The sequence below is a fragment of the Pseudoliparis swirei genome, chromosome 22, assembly GCF_029220125.1.
Source record: "Pseudoliparis swirei isolate HS2019 ecotype Mariana Trench chromosome 22, NWPU_hadal_v1, whole genome shotgun sequence".
NCBI classification, from domain to species: Eukaryota; Metazoa; Chordata; class Actinopteri; order Perciformes; family Liparidae; genus Pseudoliparis; species Pseudoliparis swirei.
Genome location: NC_079409.1, coordinates 18656764 through 18670250, shown reverse-complemented (window position 1 = coordinate 18670250; position 13487 = coordinate 18656764). Strand labels below are relative to the sequence as shown.

Sequence of the window (13487 nt, the reverse complement as noted above, 5' to 3'; positions counted from 1 at the left end):
GTATCCCAAACATATTGTCTACATATTCTGTCGTTGACCTTTGCTGTTGACCTCTAACATTCCGATAAACCACCAGGATCTTTATAAGGGCTGCAGCCATTTCCTTTTCTTTTTTTCCTTTGGACCTGATTGAAGTTTGTTTGTTTTTTCTCCTCCAGCAACGTTCGATTATGAACTATCGTGACAGACTAGTAAATCTAGCGCGCATCAACTGTGTGCATTCCATAAACAGGCAAACCCAATTGGCTGCATCAAATGGGATATATATTAACGAGTCAAGCGCCCCCTCGCCCCCTGTCAGGATTCCATTATGGAGCGCCTTGTTTTGATGCAGCGGTAATTTAAAGATCTTAATTGACTTTTTTTTTTTTTTTTCCTGTTTTCTTCCCGCATGTCTGTCTGTCGCTCGGCATGCACCACAGCCAGAGTCTTGTTTCTTTATTGGGCCACACACAATGTACCAAGTTCAATTTTACCATTCATAATGAATGCAGCCTCGCCATTCAAATGCAGCCATAAGCACACAGCAGATAAGAATTTAATTAAATGTAGATTAAAACCAAACAGGAAAACACACTGGCTGATAATTTTTTATCACATCCCCTGGTCATATTTTTTTTCTCCCCTCCTCCTCCTCCCACCCCTCCCCACCCTCCTACTTTCGACTTGTTCTTCCTTGGGCTACATCTTTTCAGCTTGCCAAAAGTGGCGAAACACCTCACACATCTCACCGTGGCGCCGCGAGATTGTGTAAAATGCAAAGCGGAGGGGCGGTCACACGATTAATCAGAATCCTCGCGTCTGGGGAGGATGGAGGCTGGCAGAGGATTGAGGGAGGGGGAAGGAATGGGGGGGTGGGGGGGAGGTGTACAGGGGTGCAAGGGAGGAATTAGTTGCTTCAATCCCAAATTTGCATCATATTCCAGAGGACATCCCCGGCACTGTAGGCAAGGGGAAAACATATCTCGCTCTCTGCAGGAACAATTACATTTTTTGCCACAATGCTGAATAAATGTCACCTTCAGTATCAAATTGTCCATACTTGCTAAACATGGTGTCACCAGCGAGTGCCTGGAAAGCATGCCGAGCAGAAGAAACCACTATTTTAGTGTTGGACTGTAACACACATTCAATATGTTCACCTCAGGCACTGATGGTGTGCTCCACTGGGGATAGAGACCACTGCAGGGAACCTGAGCACTGGGTTACATATCAAACACATTATGTTATTTATTTTAAAGCTAGAATTCCCCCTCCGTCATGTGTTTTAATTACCAGGAAAATCAACAGAAAGGCATTCCGCAAATATCTGAACTCAGTCTTGGTGGAAATGTTCACCTGTTTTTTGTGTGTTTTTTATTCAGTCGAAATACATTTATTTCCCACCATCTGGTGGACTCATCATGGAGCATCCAGATTTCTTTCTAACAGTTCCAGACAGCTGTTTGGTGAGACGTTTACCTGGATGACTCAAAAGATATATTCTGCTCTTTAAATGTGTTTTTTATTTTTTTAATCAGAAGTGACGGTCCCAGCTTCTGCACACACACACACACACACACACACACACAGTCTCAGCAGTGGGAAACCGGATGATTGCAAATTGTAATTTGTGACCGCAGTGATACGAGTGTCGCTGCAGCAGAGAGGTTAGAAGCTCGGTGTTTGGGTGTTTGGTGACATGGCGGCGGCGTGCCATCCCGAGGCCTGCCTGTGCCCACGGCCCGCAGCCCGCCTGCCCACCGCGCCGGCGCTGCAACTCAGTTCCACTCTATTACCCTCACGCAGGCGATTGGCCTTTTCTGTGGGGAAAAGAGCAATTTCCTGTCGCAGTCTGTTTGATCAAGTGCTAAACCCTTGTGATCAATAGAGAGACAGATGTCGGCTCCAGATGGCCGCGCGGTGATACCTGGGGCAGGCGGGGGCTTGCCAGGACGACAGAATGGCAATGAGCAAGGGCAGCGGCTGTGCTCCCGACGCGCCCGCCACCGGGGCACAATGTGACAAACGCAATTAGGCCTTTTAACTGCCGATTATTTATTTCACTCGCAAACCGACAGAAAATTTAATTAGCGCATACTTTAAGCAATATGTAGAATTACAGGGGTGCAGAGACAGAGGGCATGCTGGGATGTTGCACCGGTGACTGGTGTGTGTGTGTGTGTGTGTGTGTGTGTGTGTGTGTGTGTGTGTGTGTGTGTGTGTGTGTGTGTGTGTGTGTGTGTGTGTGTGTGTGTGTGTGTGTGTGTGTGTGTGTGTGTGTGTGTGTGTGTGGTGTGTGTTTGTGCACGCCATAGAGGGACTTTGAGAAAGAGAAATGTTCTTGTTTTAAAAGGCAAAAATCAGAGATACTTTAGATCAATAATGTGTCATTTCAAAATGGATGACAGGTGCATCTCTCTGGCTGCCTGTCCTTCTGGAGAGGGAGAAAAATAACTGGCAGCATCAGAAAGCCAAAATAGACCTTTCCAACAAACAAAAAAGAGACAGAGGAAACAGAGGCTCCCATTTTTTTGGTTTTTAACCAGCAAGCATTTGCATTAAGGCTGGCATCCACCAAAAAACACCCTCACCACACACACACACACACACTTAAAAACACACAGACTGGCAAGCTGGGCCCATGTGGTGCGGGGCCGGAGCCATGTTGGAGGAACCACTGAGGCGCGTGGCGATGGCGCCGCTCTCCCAGGATAAACCGAGCTCACCGGTACTGGCCCTCCGCCGTTCACCTGCTCCCACCGAGGCATGATGGGTAGAGGGGACACGGGCTACGGGGCCGCAGCTGGAGGGAGGGTAGGGGGGGGACGACACAGTGGTGCCCTGTCACGATGGGGTCTTCAGGTCCCATTAGTAGGGCTCGGTCAGGATGGGGGCCCCAGACCAGCCTGCTGCCGCAGCGGGGGGCCCGCAATAAACACATGTCCACCGGCCCCAGCAGCTACCCGTGGAGAGGGGCGGCTAATGGAGGGCTCAGTGGGACAGACCTGAAATAAAGAAGAGAGCGGCGTGGAGCGGCGTGGAGCAGAAGAGTAGCCCGTGGAAGAGGGAGGAGCCCGAGGAACAGGGAGGAGCCCGTGGAACAGGGAGGAGCCAGAAGAACAGGGAGGAGCCCGTGGAACAGGGAGGAGCCAGAGGAACAGGGAGGAGCCCATGGAACAGGGAGGAGCCGACTGTGTGCAGCTCATGAGGGAGAGCAGCTTGTACTGAGCTGTATTGTCTCAGACTGAGAGCGCAGAACACACACGTGTTACTGCAATCGAGACTATACGTACGAATTATCCTCAACAGCAATGTATGGTTGACAGGGGCAGGTATTTTTGGGGATAAAATGTCAAAAGAATTTTAGTCTTTTTGAGCATTTTGAAATAGTTGGTTTTAAAAATCCAAGTAAATCAGCTGATGTTTGTCCTCCATTATGATACATTTGTGTAAATTGAGAACATTGCATTGCACACTCTAATATAGCTGCAAATTCACGTCTAGACTTTTCTTTTTTTCCCTCCTCTCTCCCTCTCTATCAAAATCATTACAACACCATTACCAGACATCCTCCTGTCAGTGTCGTTCTCACTGTGTCGAACAAGCTCTCCAGAGACTAGCTGGAGACTCGTTCTTTTTAATTTAAATGTGAAACGTTTAGAATATATATATATATATATATATATATATATATATGTATAAAATATAGATATACATTGTAATTTTTTAAAATAATATTTATTTTACCCCAGCAAAACATTTGCTGAATCACTGTAGTATTCTGTTTCTTCAAACAGTTGATGACATTGTTCAGCGCGCACTGCTTTAATGTCTTTGTTGCCTGTGAATGAATGTCTACGGGGAGGAGCGGCACACGCGCTCCCCTGGGAGGACATTTTATTTATTTTTTGTTGTAGATTCTGACCCGCGTGCCATTCGCTCGAGGCCATGCACAAGCTCTCGGTTTCAGGCAACAACAAAAAAATACTTGATGCTAAACAATTGGTTTGGCCGCTGTATTGCAGAAGTCAGAGAATCTGGAATTGTTCTTCTTTGTGTGTGTATGGGGGGGGGGGGGGGGGGGCACAAACACATATTTACCAAAACGTATTTACTCCTCTAGGACTTGAGTTTTTTTTCTGCTACAATTAAAACATTTAGAAATATTGAATATTAAATATTTTATATATATATATATATATATATATATACACTTTTTTATATGCCATTGCAGTAATGAATCTAGAATAGATTTCACATAAAAATAGAAGAATACAAATCATGACTTCTCGTCCCACATTCACGCTTCAAGATTAAGTCGAAATGGAGGCACAATGTTTTGTTCTTTTTTATCCGACTACATTTGTCAAGAGAGGAAGCTCTGTAGCACCGACCTGCATGTCTGACACCAGGCTGCGGGTTGAGCATGAGAAGAGCGCCTCCTGGTGGCCGGGACACCACACTGGAAGGAGGAGGAGCAGAGAGTCAATCTGTGTCAGTGCCTTGGTGGAATAATAGTAGTCAGCTCATTCTAGTTTAGTGTAGCGTCAATAATAGTACGCTTGTTTGACCCTGTGAATGATGTCCCCCGCTCGGGTCTTACTCAGCGTCTCTCTCTTTGTGTGTTCCACACTGGTGGACCGGAAACGGTCCAAATATTTACCCGGTGTTGACCGAGGATGATTTGTTGCGCACTCACCTGTCGCCTGCTGTCAGGCCGAAGGATCGCCATTATTCCTACGCGGTGCGCGATACAAACTAGACCCAAGGGAAAGTCGACCGGGAAGTGATGAAGCTCAGTTAAAAAAATTAAAATAAGCAGCTACTTGATATTCGCAGGTGGAGGGAAGCTTGTTCCCATTTGACCGGAGGAGTTTGTGGAGCTGATGTGAAGACAAGAGGAGTAGAGAGGTCTTTAATTACAACCCTCTCTGTGGCTTCAGGCGCCAGAGCCGAACGTCGCAATTAAGACCAGCAGTTAGCCGAGAAGGGGGAAGGGGGGGTTGAATTATCAAACCGAGGGGATAGAAGACAAAATAACATAAAATCAGCATCAGACAAAGGGAAATACAAAATGTTGCTCCTTAAAAAGATACAAAGTGGCACATCTTCTCTCCCGTTTCTTGAAGCGCACTGCATGTGACCCCCCTGGATGCCCCTGTTACTGTCCCCCGGAAGCCCCCCCCCCCCCCCCCAGTGCGATGAGGCCTGTAATGGCCTCTGCGTGGTAATGTGTGTGGACAGATGGGAGAGGCACGTGCTGATGTGCTTAACTACGCATTTTACAGCTCAACTATTAAAGACTTGTGCTGTTTACACACCAACATTTTTGAATACCTGTCTTCAGGCCAGTTTAATTATCCGGGCCCCTTCTGCTATTTTTTTTGTAGGCCTATTTATATTTTTTTGCCTGCTTTGTTGTCTCTCAGCTTTTTGCGAGAGGCGTAAGATATTTGTTTGCGAGTTTCATTAAGATATGGTGGTCTGGAGCACAGTTTGTAGGGAGCCAAAAAAAACAGAAAAACACGAAATAAAATTATTCCTGCTCAAGTATCTTGTGCTCTATTCTCCCCGCCTCTCCACACACATACATACACAGATACTGTACACACCCGTTTTCCTATAAAGTCATTTAAAGTGAGGAAATTAAAAAAATTCCCTGTGATGCCTGCACTTTGAAATCTCTCGGGGCTTTAAGCCCCCCCCCCCAACTCGGTCCCTGTGATTCATCCTGAGACATTTGATTAGTTTATACGTGCTTATAGAAGGGGGGAAAATGAGTCTGCATTATAATTTTTGTTTCATGAATTCCTTCATATGTTCATCTTCAACTGCGTGTTCAAATGAAGCGTTAATCAAAGGGGAGGAGAGGAGAAGAGGGCATTTAGCCAGGGCCTCAGTGAGCCGGTGGAGACTGCAGGAAGCAGTGGTTTTTTAATTATCTGGACTACGTACAGGATGCGGTTTTTTGATTGTTTTAATGAGGCAGCTGGCCTATTGTCTCCCTTTAATTCCTCCATTGTTTTTAGAATATGTCATAGTTCTTTATTCTTTTATCAGGTGCTCTGCAGGAGGATTCAGACAATAGCCGTCGTTCCAACTGCATTGGTCACTGCACAAAGGCAGCTCGCTGACGACAGTTAGCAGGCAAACAAGTGCAAATGGCGAGCTGCACTTTTCCCCCTGCGGCCTTTACCCCAGTTTCGCCACTCGCCTTTATTATTTTTCTTTGGGGTCCTTTCGCTTCAACTCTTGACCCGTCGTCGTCATTTCCTCTTATTTAAATCACCTGTCATGAAAAGGGAATATTTTCCTGGTGGAGTATGATCTGTCTTGCATCTTCTTGTGTGCCCCACACATGCACTGTAGTCGCTTGGATTGCAGTTGAAAGTGAACAAACGTGCAGACGCTACTTCTTATAAGTCGCTTTGGATAACAGTGTTTGCTCAAGGATATGTAATGTAATGAAATGTAATGTAATGGTACAGCTGCACAAGCACACATTTGCACATCCAAGTTCCAGATTCCTAAATGCCTCGTGTGCAAAAGCTACAAAATCTAAATATTTCCACGTAATGCACAACATTGCAGTAAGAACTCTTACACATTTGAGAGAATGGTTTCTAATTCTGATGATAGTTTTGAACCATAATCCTGCAGCCGGAGCACATGTTCCTTGCTACCGTCTTGGTTGAGTGACTGTGACAAGTGCTGCCTCAGTGTTTCTGTAAAACTGGGACACGCAGTCCTAAAAAGTCACTTCCAGCATTCCTCTCACACAACAGATGGATCCGCAGCGCTCTTGGCTGAAGGGATGCAATGGGAGTGCATATTCCGCCGTTAAAAAAAAGATCAGAAAAACTCAGTTAAAACATTTAATCGGCTTCATTTGGGCTGAGGGGAACATGCAGCATCTTTGATTTGGATGGATCCAAAAAAACACTGATGTGTATCGCGGCGTCAGCAGAGTTCATAATTCTCTTTGTAAGCCGAGTGCGTTGAACTCAGAGATCCACTCGGAGGCGGGAAACTTTTGTGGCTGCGACTGCGATATGTTCCACCGCCATTGTCGCTGGCAGTTTTGTATCTACCTTGATGGTAACTTGGGCAGACAGTTGAGGGGAGTTTTGTTATTTTAATTAGGAGATAAAAATTCAAAGGGCCTCTCCAGGCAGTGTGTGGTATGACAGAATCCAAACGATGGAGTGGAGCGGCCTGAAGTGTGCGTCTCGTCACGGCAGATTGGCCGACAGATAGGCGCTGCTCTTTAAAGCGGCGCTGACATGCACACGCTGTCACACACACAAACACACAGGAAGGAAGCCTGCACACAAATGGGACTTTGAAAGATAGCACATTGTAATACTATTTCACTTATGTTTGTGCTGGTCTAATTTCCGGCACTTCGCCGGGAGATAGGAGGGGCTGGGAAGGTTTTAATCAAAACAGCCATGTGAAATCTATAATATTCAATTTGGAATTAAAGTAATGAGGCAAATCCATAAAAAAGAAACTCTGATTTACACATAAGGAGTCCTGGTGGTTCTGTTTTCATCCCCGATATCTTCGGCTTGTTGTCATGCAGAAGCCGCACTGCAGCAGCATTCGCTTTGCCTACATGGTGGTTTAAACATGAGTAATCAGTGTGTGTGTGTGTGTGTGTGTGTGTGTGTGTGTGTGTGTGTGTGTGTGTGCGTGCGTGTGTCTGTGTAACGCCCCCCCCCCCCCCTGCTGCCTTCACACCTCGTTCCTCAGGACTCTCCTTATTCCACATCAGCCGGGGCTCCACATCACATGTCTCCTCTCAGCCTGACACTCCGTCGCCATGTTTGCACATCTTTGAGAGCCAACAGCGGCGCTTTAATTAATTGTCCAGCTTTCCTCAGAAACAATGTCCTAATTCTGCCATTTAGCGGCAGCGTATCATGGTTTGTTGTTATCTCCCTGGCCAGATTTCTGTAAATAGTCACATTAAAAACTTTAATCTCTTCAATGGAAAATGAAGTGCATCTGAAAAGCCTGTCATGTGCCGAGATAAATATAATCTAAGCTAAAACCTTCACTCTGCTCCCCGCTTCCTTCCTCCCGCATCCCCCCCCCCCTCCCCCACCCCCCTCACTGACTTAATGAATATGTTCAGAAGATTTCAGAGGAACGCTTGATCCCAAAACACAACAATCTAATAATGTGAAGGACCTGTCTCAGTGACGGTGGGCTGCAGTCTCCCCCGGCTGAGGTTTTTGAGGTGACAGCAAAAAGAAAGAAATGACCTATTAATGGGTGCGTCCACCCAATTTAGCATAAAACACATTTCCTCCATTCACCTCTGCTTGTGTAGTTTGGGCTTGATTTGAACAGGTTTTCAGATTTCAGTCTATGAGACATTCAGGGTTCTCTGTATTCAATTCAATCGCAGAGTACTTTTTATTGGAGCTACACCAAAAATAATCCTTATGCAGAGCAATGTGTGGGCACTAATTTTGGAAACGTTTAAATATCTATGTTTTCCTATGCTGTGAGGACAACAAACGCCATTCCAATGTTATGCAACCCGCCATTGAAACGCTGACTTGTAGAGATGTTGTGCACGCCACCCAAGGCGTGTTTGAGTCCTTATGTTGCATAACGTCCTGACATTCAAGTCCAGAACGACTCGTGTGTGCAGGCAGCAAAGCGTCTAAACGTCTCCTCCGTCTCTCTGCTTTGTCCAGGTGGCCAACTGTGGTGCACCACCACCAAGAACATGATGGAGGGCGAGGAGCTGGTGGCGTTCGCCGTGGACTTTGACTCGCGTCTGCAGGCGGTGAGCCACATGTCTCTCAGTGAGGGCATGTACCCGGCCAGGCTGCTGGACAGCATCCAGCTCCTGCCGCAGCAGGCCGCCATGGCGTCCATCCTGCCCACCGCCATCGTCAACAGTGAGTGTCCGTGCATCGAACAGGAGCTGGAACCAGACAGGCTTTTGTTTAGCCACGCGCACACGCAGAATCACACACGCATGCTTTTGTTCTTTCTCCCCTCCTATGTGTGTGTGTCTCTCTCTTTCTCTTTCTCTCTCTCACACGCACACACACACACACACACACACAGTCCGCAGCCTGCACTCAGTCACCTGCTTAACAAGGAGCGTCGTCTCCGCCGGGCGTAGATTAACCCAGATGAGTCTCTGCACTGGAGATAAGAGCCATCGACCTTCAAGTTTTGGGTTCACATAAACACACCGAGGCTCGCACCAACGTGTTAATTGCAAAATACTCGCCTCATGCAAATAGTGTGTTTGTTTACTTAGCGTGGGCTATCTGGGTTCAGCTCGACAGGGAGGCTTCTGTAAGCAGATGGTCCAGTGTTCTTCTTTGCCCTTGAGAAAGGGCACCGAGCGAGTGGTAGCAACGCAGCAAGATGCAACAGCGGAGAATTTGGTGGAAAGGCCTTTTAACACAGGCTTTGAGAGTCCAAGTGTAGAAGTGGAGAAGGAGGAGGAGCATATGCTCTTTATCTTTGTGCAAGAAGATGAAAGTATGGGATACATCCTGATATCGTGTTCCCTTTCTGTTGTCCCTCCAGAGGACATCTTCCCTTGCAAGGCTTGTGGGATCTGGTTTCGGAGCGAGAGGAACCTGCAAGCCCATCTGATGTACTACTGCAGCGGGCGGCAGAGGGAGCCAGAGACGGTGGTGGAGGAAAACGACAGCGGCCCCCACCAGAAGGGCAGCATGTGCCCCTTCCCGCAGTGCAACAAGAGCTTCTCCGGAGCCAGGGCCCTGGAGATGCACCTGAGCACCTCGCACAGTGGTGAGTGACAGTTTGTGCAAAAGCTAGATTTTAAACACAACAGGTTGAAAACATTAATATTATTATTTTAATAAATATATCACGGTTCTTGATGATGGCTACTTTCAATTAATTGTTAAAAGAAATGAGGTCTGAAAAGTGTTTTAGAAAAGACACATGGACAGAGTTATACACAGGTTTCTTAAAAAAAAATTATATATATACATATCCTCCTGTCAGCTACCACAGTTGACAGTTTATCCTTGAGCGAAAACATATCTAGTGGAGGGGAATAAGCTTGGCATAATGCATGAGCGTTTGATGGTGTCTACAGTTAACTCTAAAGGAGAAGTGGGAGGCGAAATTCTGAGCATTTCTCTCTTTTATCTCCTTCACAGGTGTCAAAATGGAAGAGAGCCTCCCTCCTGGCACCAGCTTGAAATGCACAATCTGTAACTACACGGCAGATTCTCTTATTACATTCCAGCATCACATCATGTCTCACCTGTCACAGGCGGCCTTCAGATGCAATCACTGCCATATCAGCTTCCAGAGCCACAGGGAACTCTTACAGCATCAGGACTTACATGGGCACGGCAGCAAACTTCACAGGGAAGGCGACGGCACCGAGCATTCCCCCAGGGGGCCGGAGGAAAGCCTCCAGCAGCAGCAGCAGCAGCAGGCCCGCGTTGAGCTGGCCAACAGGAAGGATGCTATGCTGGGAAGTCCCAAAGGGACCCTCAACAAGGAGACCAGCACAGACGGAGAGGCTGACAAGGCGGAGAAGAAGCCCATGCTGTCTGTTCAGAAGGGAGAGGCCCACCCAGGCAGCAAAGCCAGTTTTTCTTACACTCGGATCAAGTCTGAGCCCTCCAGCCCCCGGCTGGCCTCCTCCCCTGTGCAGCATAACATGCCTACATTTCCCATGGGCCCCTTCTTGTCTCAGTTTGCTTTCTCCCAAGACATTTCAGTCGTCCCGCAGGCTTCTGAGATTCTGGCTAAAATGTCAGAGCTGGTTCACCGGCGGCTGCGCCACGGAGGGAACAGCTACCCCCCTGTCATCTACAGTCCTCTCATGCCCAAAGGGGCCACCTGTTTCGAATGCAATATCACCTTCAGCAACCTGGACAACTATTTGGTCCACAAAAAGCACTACTGTAACAGCCGCTGGCAACACATGGCAAAGTCCCCGGACTTCTCCGCCCTCTCGGACAAAGTTCCCGAGGCGGTGAGCCCCAACAGTGGTCACAGTTCTGTTGGCATGTTGACCAGCTGCCACCCGACAGAGGCCGACAACCACATCATGCAGTCGGCATGTCTGAACTCCAATGTGTTGGACATGATCAACGCAGGGGTCAAAGGGCCTGAGAAGGATCTAGCCGGACAGGTGAAGAAGGTCTCGACCCCGCCTGAGGCTGAGGAGAGGCTGAATGGCAAGCAGTTGGAGGGGAAAAGCCCCAGTACGGGTTTGGTGGAAAGTGACAATGACCCCAACAAGACAATCTGCGAGGCCTGCAACATCACCTTCAGCCGCCACGAGACCTTCATGGTCCACAAGCAGTACTACTGTGCCACGCGTCATGACCCGCCCATGAAACGCATGTCCAGCAACAAGGTACCCTCCATGCAGAGAACCATAAGGGCCCGCAAGCGCAGGAAGATGTATGAGATGTGTCTCCCAGACCAAGACCACCAGAGGAACCCTATGGGTCAGCCCGGTTTCCTCGGAGTTCCTCCTATGAGCCCTTGTACATCCCAGGAAGCTGTAGAGAGCCTAGCAGACCGTTTCCACCCGCGCTGTGATATCTTCCCCGGTATGGTACCCAAACACCTGGAGGCCTCCTTGACTGTCACTAAACCTATCCTGACTCCCAAATGTAATACGGTGGAGCAGCAGGAGCTGGACGCCCCGATTGATCTCAGCAAAAAATGTTCGCCCATCTCCGACAAGACGTGCAGCTCCCCGAAAAGATTGTTGGACTATCACGAATGTGCCGTGTGCAAGATAAGTTTTAACAAGGTGGAGAACTACCTGGCGCACAAACAGAACTTTTGCCCTGCGACAGCCGCTGCCGCAGCCGCCGCCACCGCCGCTCAGCAGCAGCAATACAGTGAGACTGGCAGCCTGGAGCCGACCATGTTCCCAGATGTGAAGAGCGAAGGCAACAACAGCCCTGATGACGTCTACGATAAGAGCCCGGGCAAATGTGAGAAGAACGGCAACGGGAAGGGGCTGGTGCAGAATGGAGGCTTGTTCCCCCCTCACCTGGGGTCCGGGCCAGGACTCAAGCCTTTTGCTGAGCCCCAGCTCATCCCATCGAAAGACGAGAACAAGAGTCTGTTTCTGCCCCACTGCCTTTATCCCGGAGCAATAAAGAAGGTGAAAGGTCCCGAGCAACTATCGCCGTATTTTGGGATAAAGCCAACCGACTATGTGACCGGGGGCCCAGTGATGCAGGGAGAGGCCAGCGAGCAGGAGCAGAGCATTAATGGAGGAGGAGGCGCAGGAGGGGAGACAGGAGCGACCAGAGAGCCTGCTGCTAATGGCTGCCCCCACCCTGGCAAAGAGCCCCTTCCTCTACTCCCTAAAAACCGGGGCATGGTCATCGTCAACGGGGGGCACAAGCCCGAGGAGCGTTCGGGCACAGCTGCACCGCAGCAGGAGAACCAGACAGATGGCCAACCTCCCAATCCGTCCCCTACGTGGGCCGGAGAGAACCAGGCCGACTCCAACGAGAACATGTCGCCCTCCTCCAAGTCTCCGAGCGAGGAGGCTCCGCCCACCTCCAACAAAGGCGTGAACGGCTCTGGAAGTGGCAAGTACTGCCGCCTCTGTGACATCCAGTTCAACAACCTGTCAAACTTTATTACCCATAAGAAGTTCTACTGTTCATCACACGCTGCAGAGCATGTTAAATAAGATGACGAAGACCTGCTCTTCTTCTCTCCGACAACTCCGCCCCCCCCTCCCCGTCCGTTGTTTGGCACACTGTTGTGTCTGGAATAGTGCATCACGCAGTGCTGAACGCTGCTTGTGGACAATCAAGAGAAGCTTCTTCTTTCATCGTTTTAAGACTTCAAAATGCAAAACCATTGGTTAAAAAAAGAAAAAAATGAATCAAGAATAATATTGGTGCCACTTTTACATTAATTTATTTTACAATCAGTATTAATAGGAGTAGTGATCTTTAATTTAAATTCAAAATGAAATTTATATCAGAGTTGTTTGTAATGTTATTGTATAGTCATTCTTGTGTAGCACACATTGTTTACACTGTAGTGTAGGCTCAATGAAACATAGACAATACAACAATGAGATGCATTTTAGACACAAAAATAGATACTGAGGCACTTGTGTATTCTTATTTGCTGTACCAGTTTCTGTATATGCCCAAATGTCACCTGCGGATTGCTACTAATGACATGTTTAAATAAATCACCATTTGGGGTGATGCAGGCATAACCTGAAGCTCACATTTTGGCATATACACATGGCTTTGCATACATATGTGGCTGTTTGTCTCCGTCTCTTTTCTTCAACTCAAATGTGGATGTTTTCATGAGGAGCATTCTTGTATAGTACTCGTATTTCTGTTTGATGATACACTTTGGTCTCCCTTTTTGACATTTTGCTCTCAATGCAATACTTTGTAAATGAGGGGACATTACTGAAAAGCAGTATTATGAAATGGGGCACTGTGTATATAGTTATTTGTAACCCCCGAAGGGAAGAA

At 47.8% G+C, this 13487-nt stretch overlaps 1 protein-coding gene across 1 annotated transcript in view; it reads left to right on the top strand.

The window, feature by feature from the left end:
• The window catches only part of zfpm2a (zinc finger protein, FOG family member 2a), a 126413-nt gene extending 113695 nt beyond the window's left edge, over positions 1-12718 (top strand). Inside the window, exons 6-8 of the mRNA XM_056444751.1 lie at positions 8694-8900; positions 9547-9774; positions 10152-12718. Coding sequence (XP_056300726.1) covers positions 8694-8900; positions 9547-9774; positions 10152-12673 — 2957 coding nt within the window. The 3' untranslated portion in view covers positions 12674-12718. The remainder of the gene's footprint in view (positions 1-8693; positions 8901-9546; positions 9775-10151) is intronic.
• Positions 12719-13487: the final 769 nt, after the last annotated feature.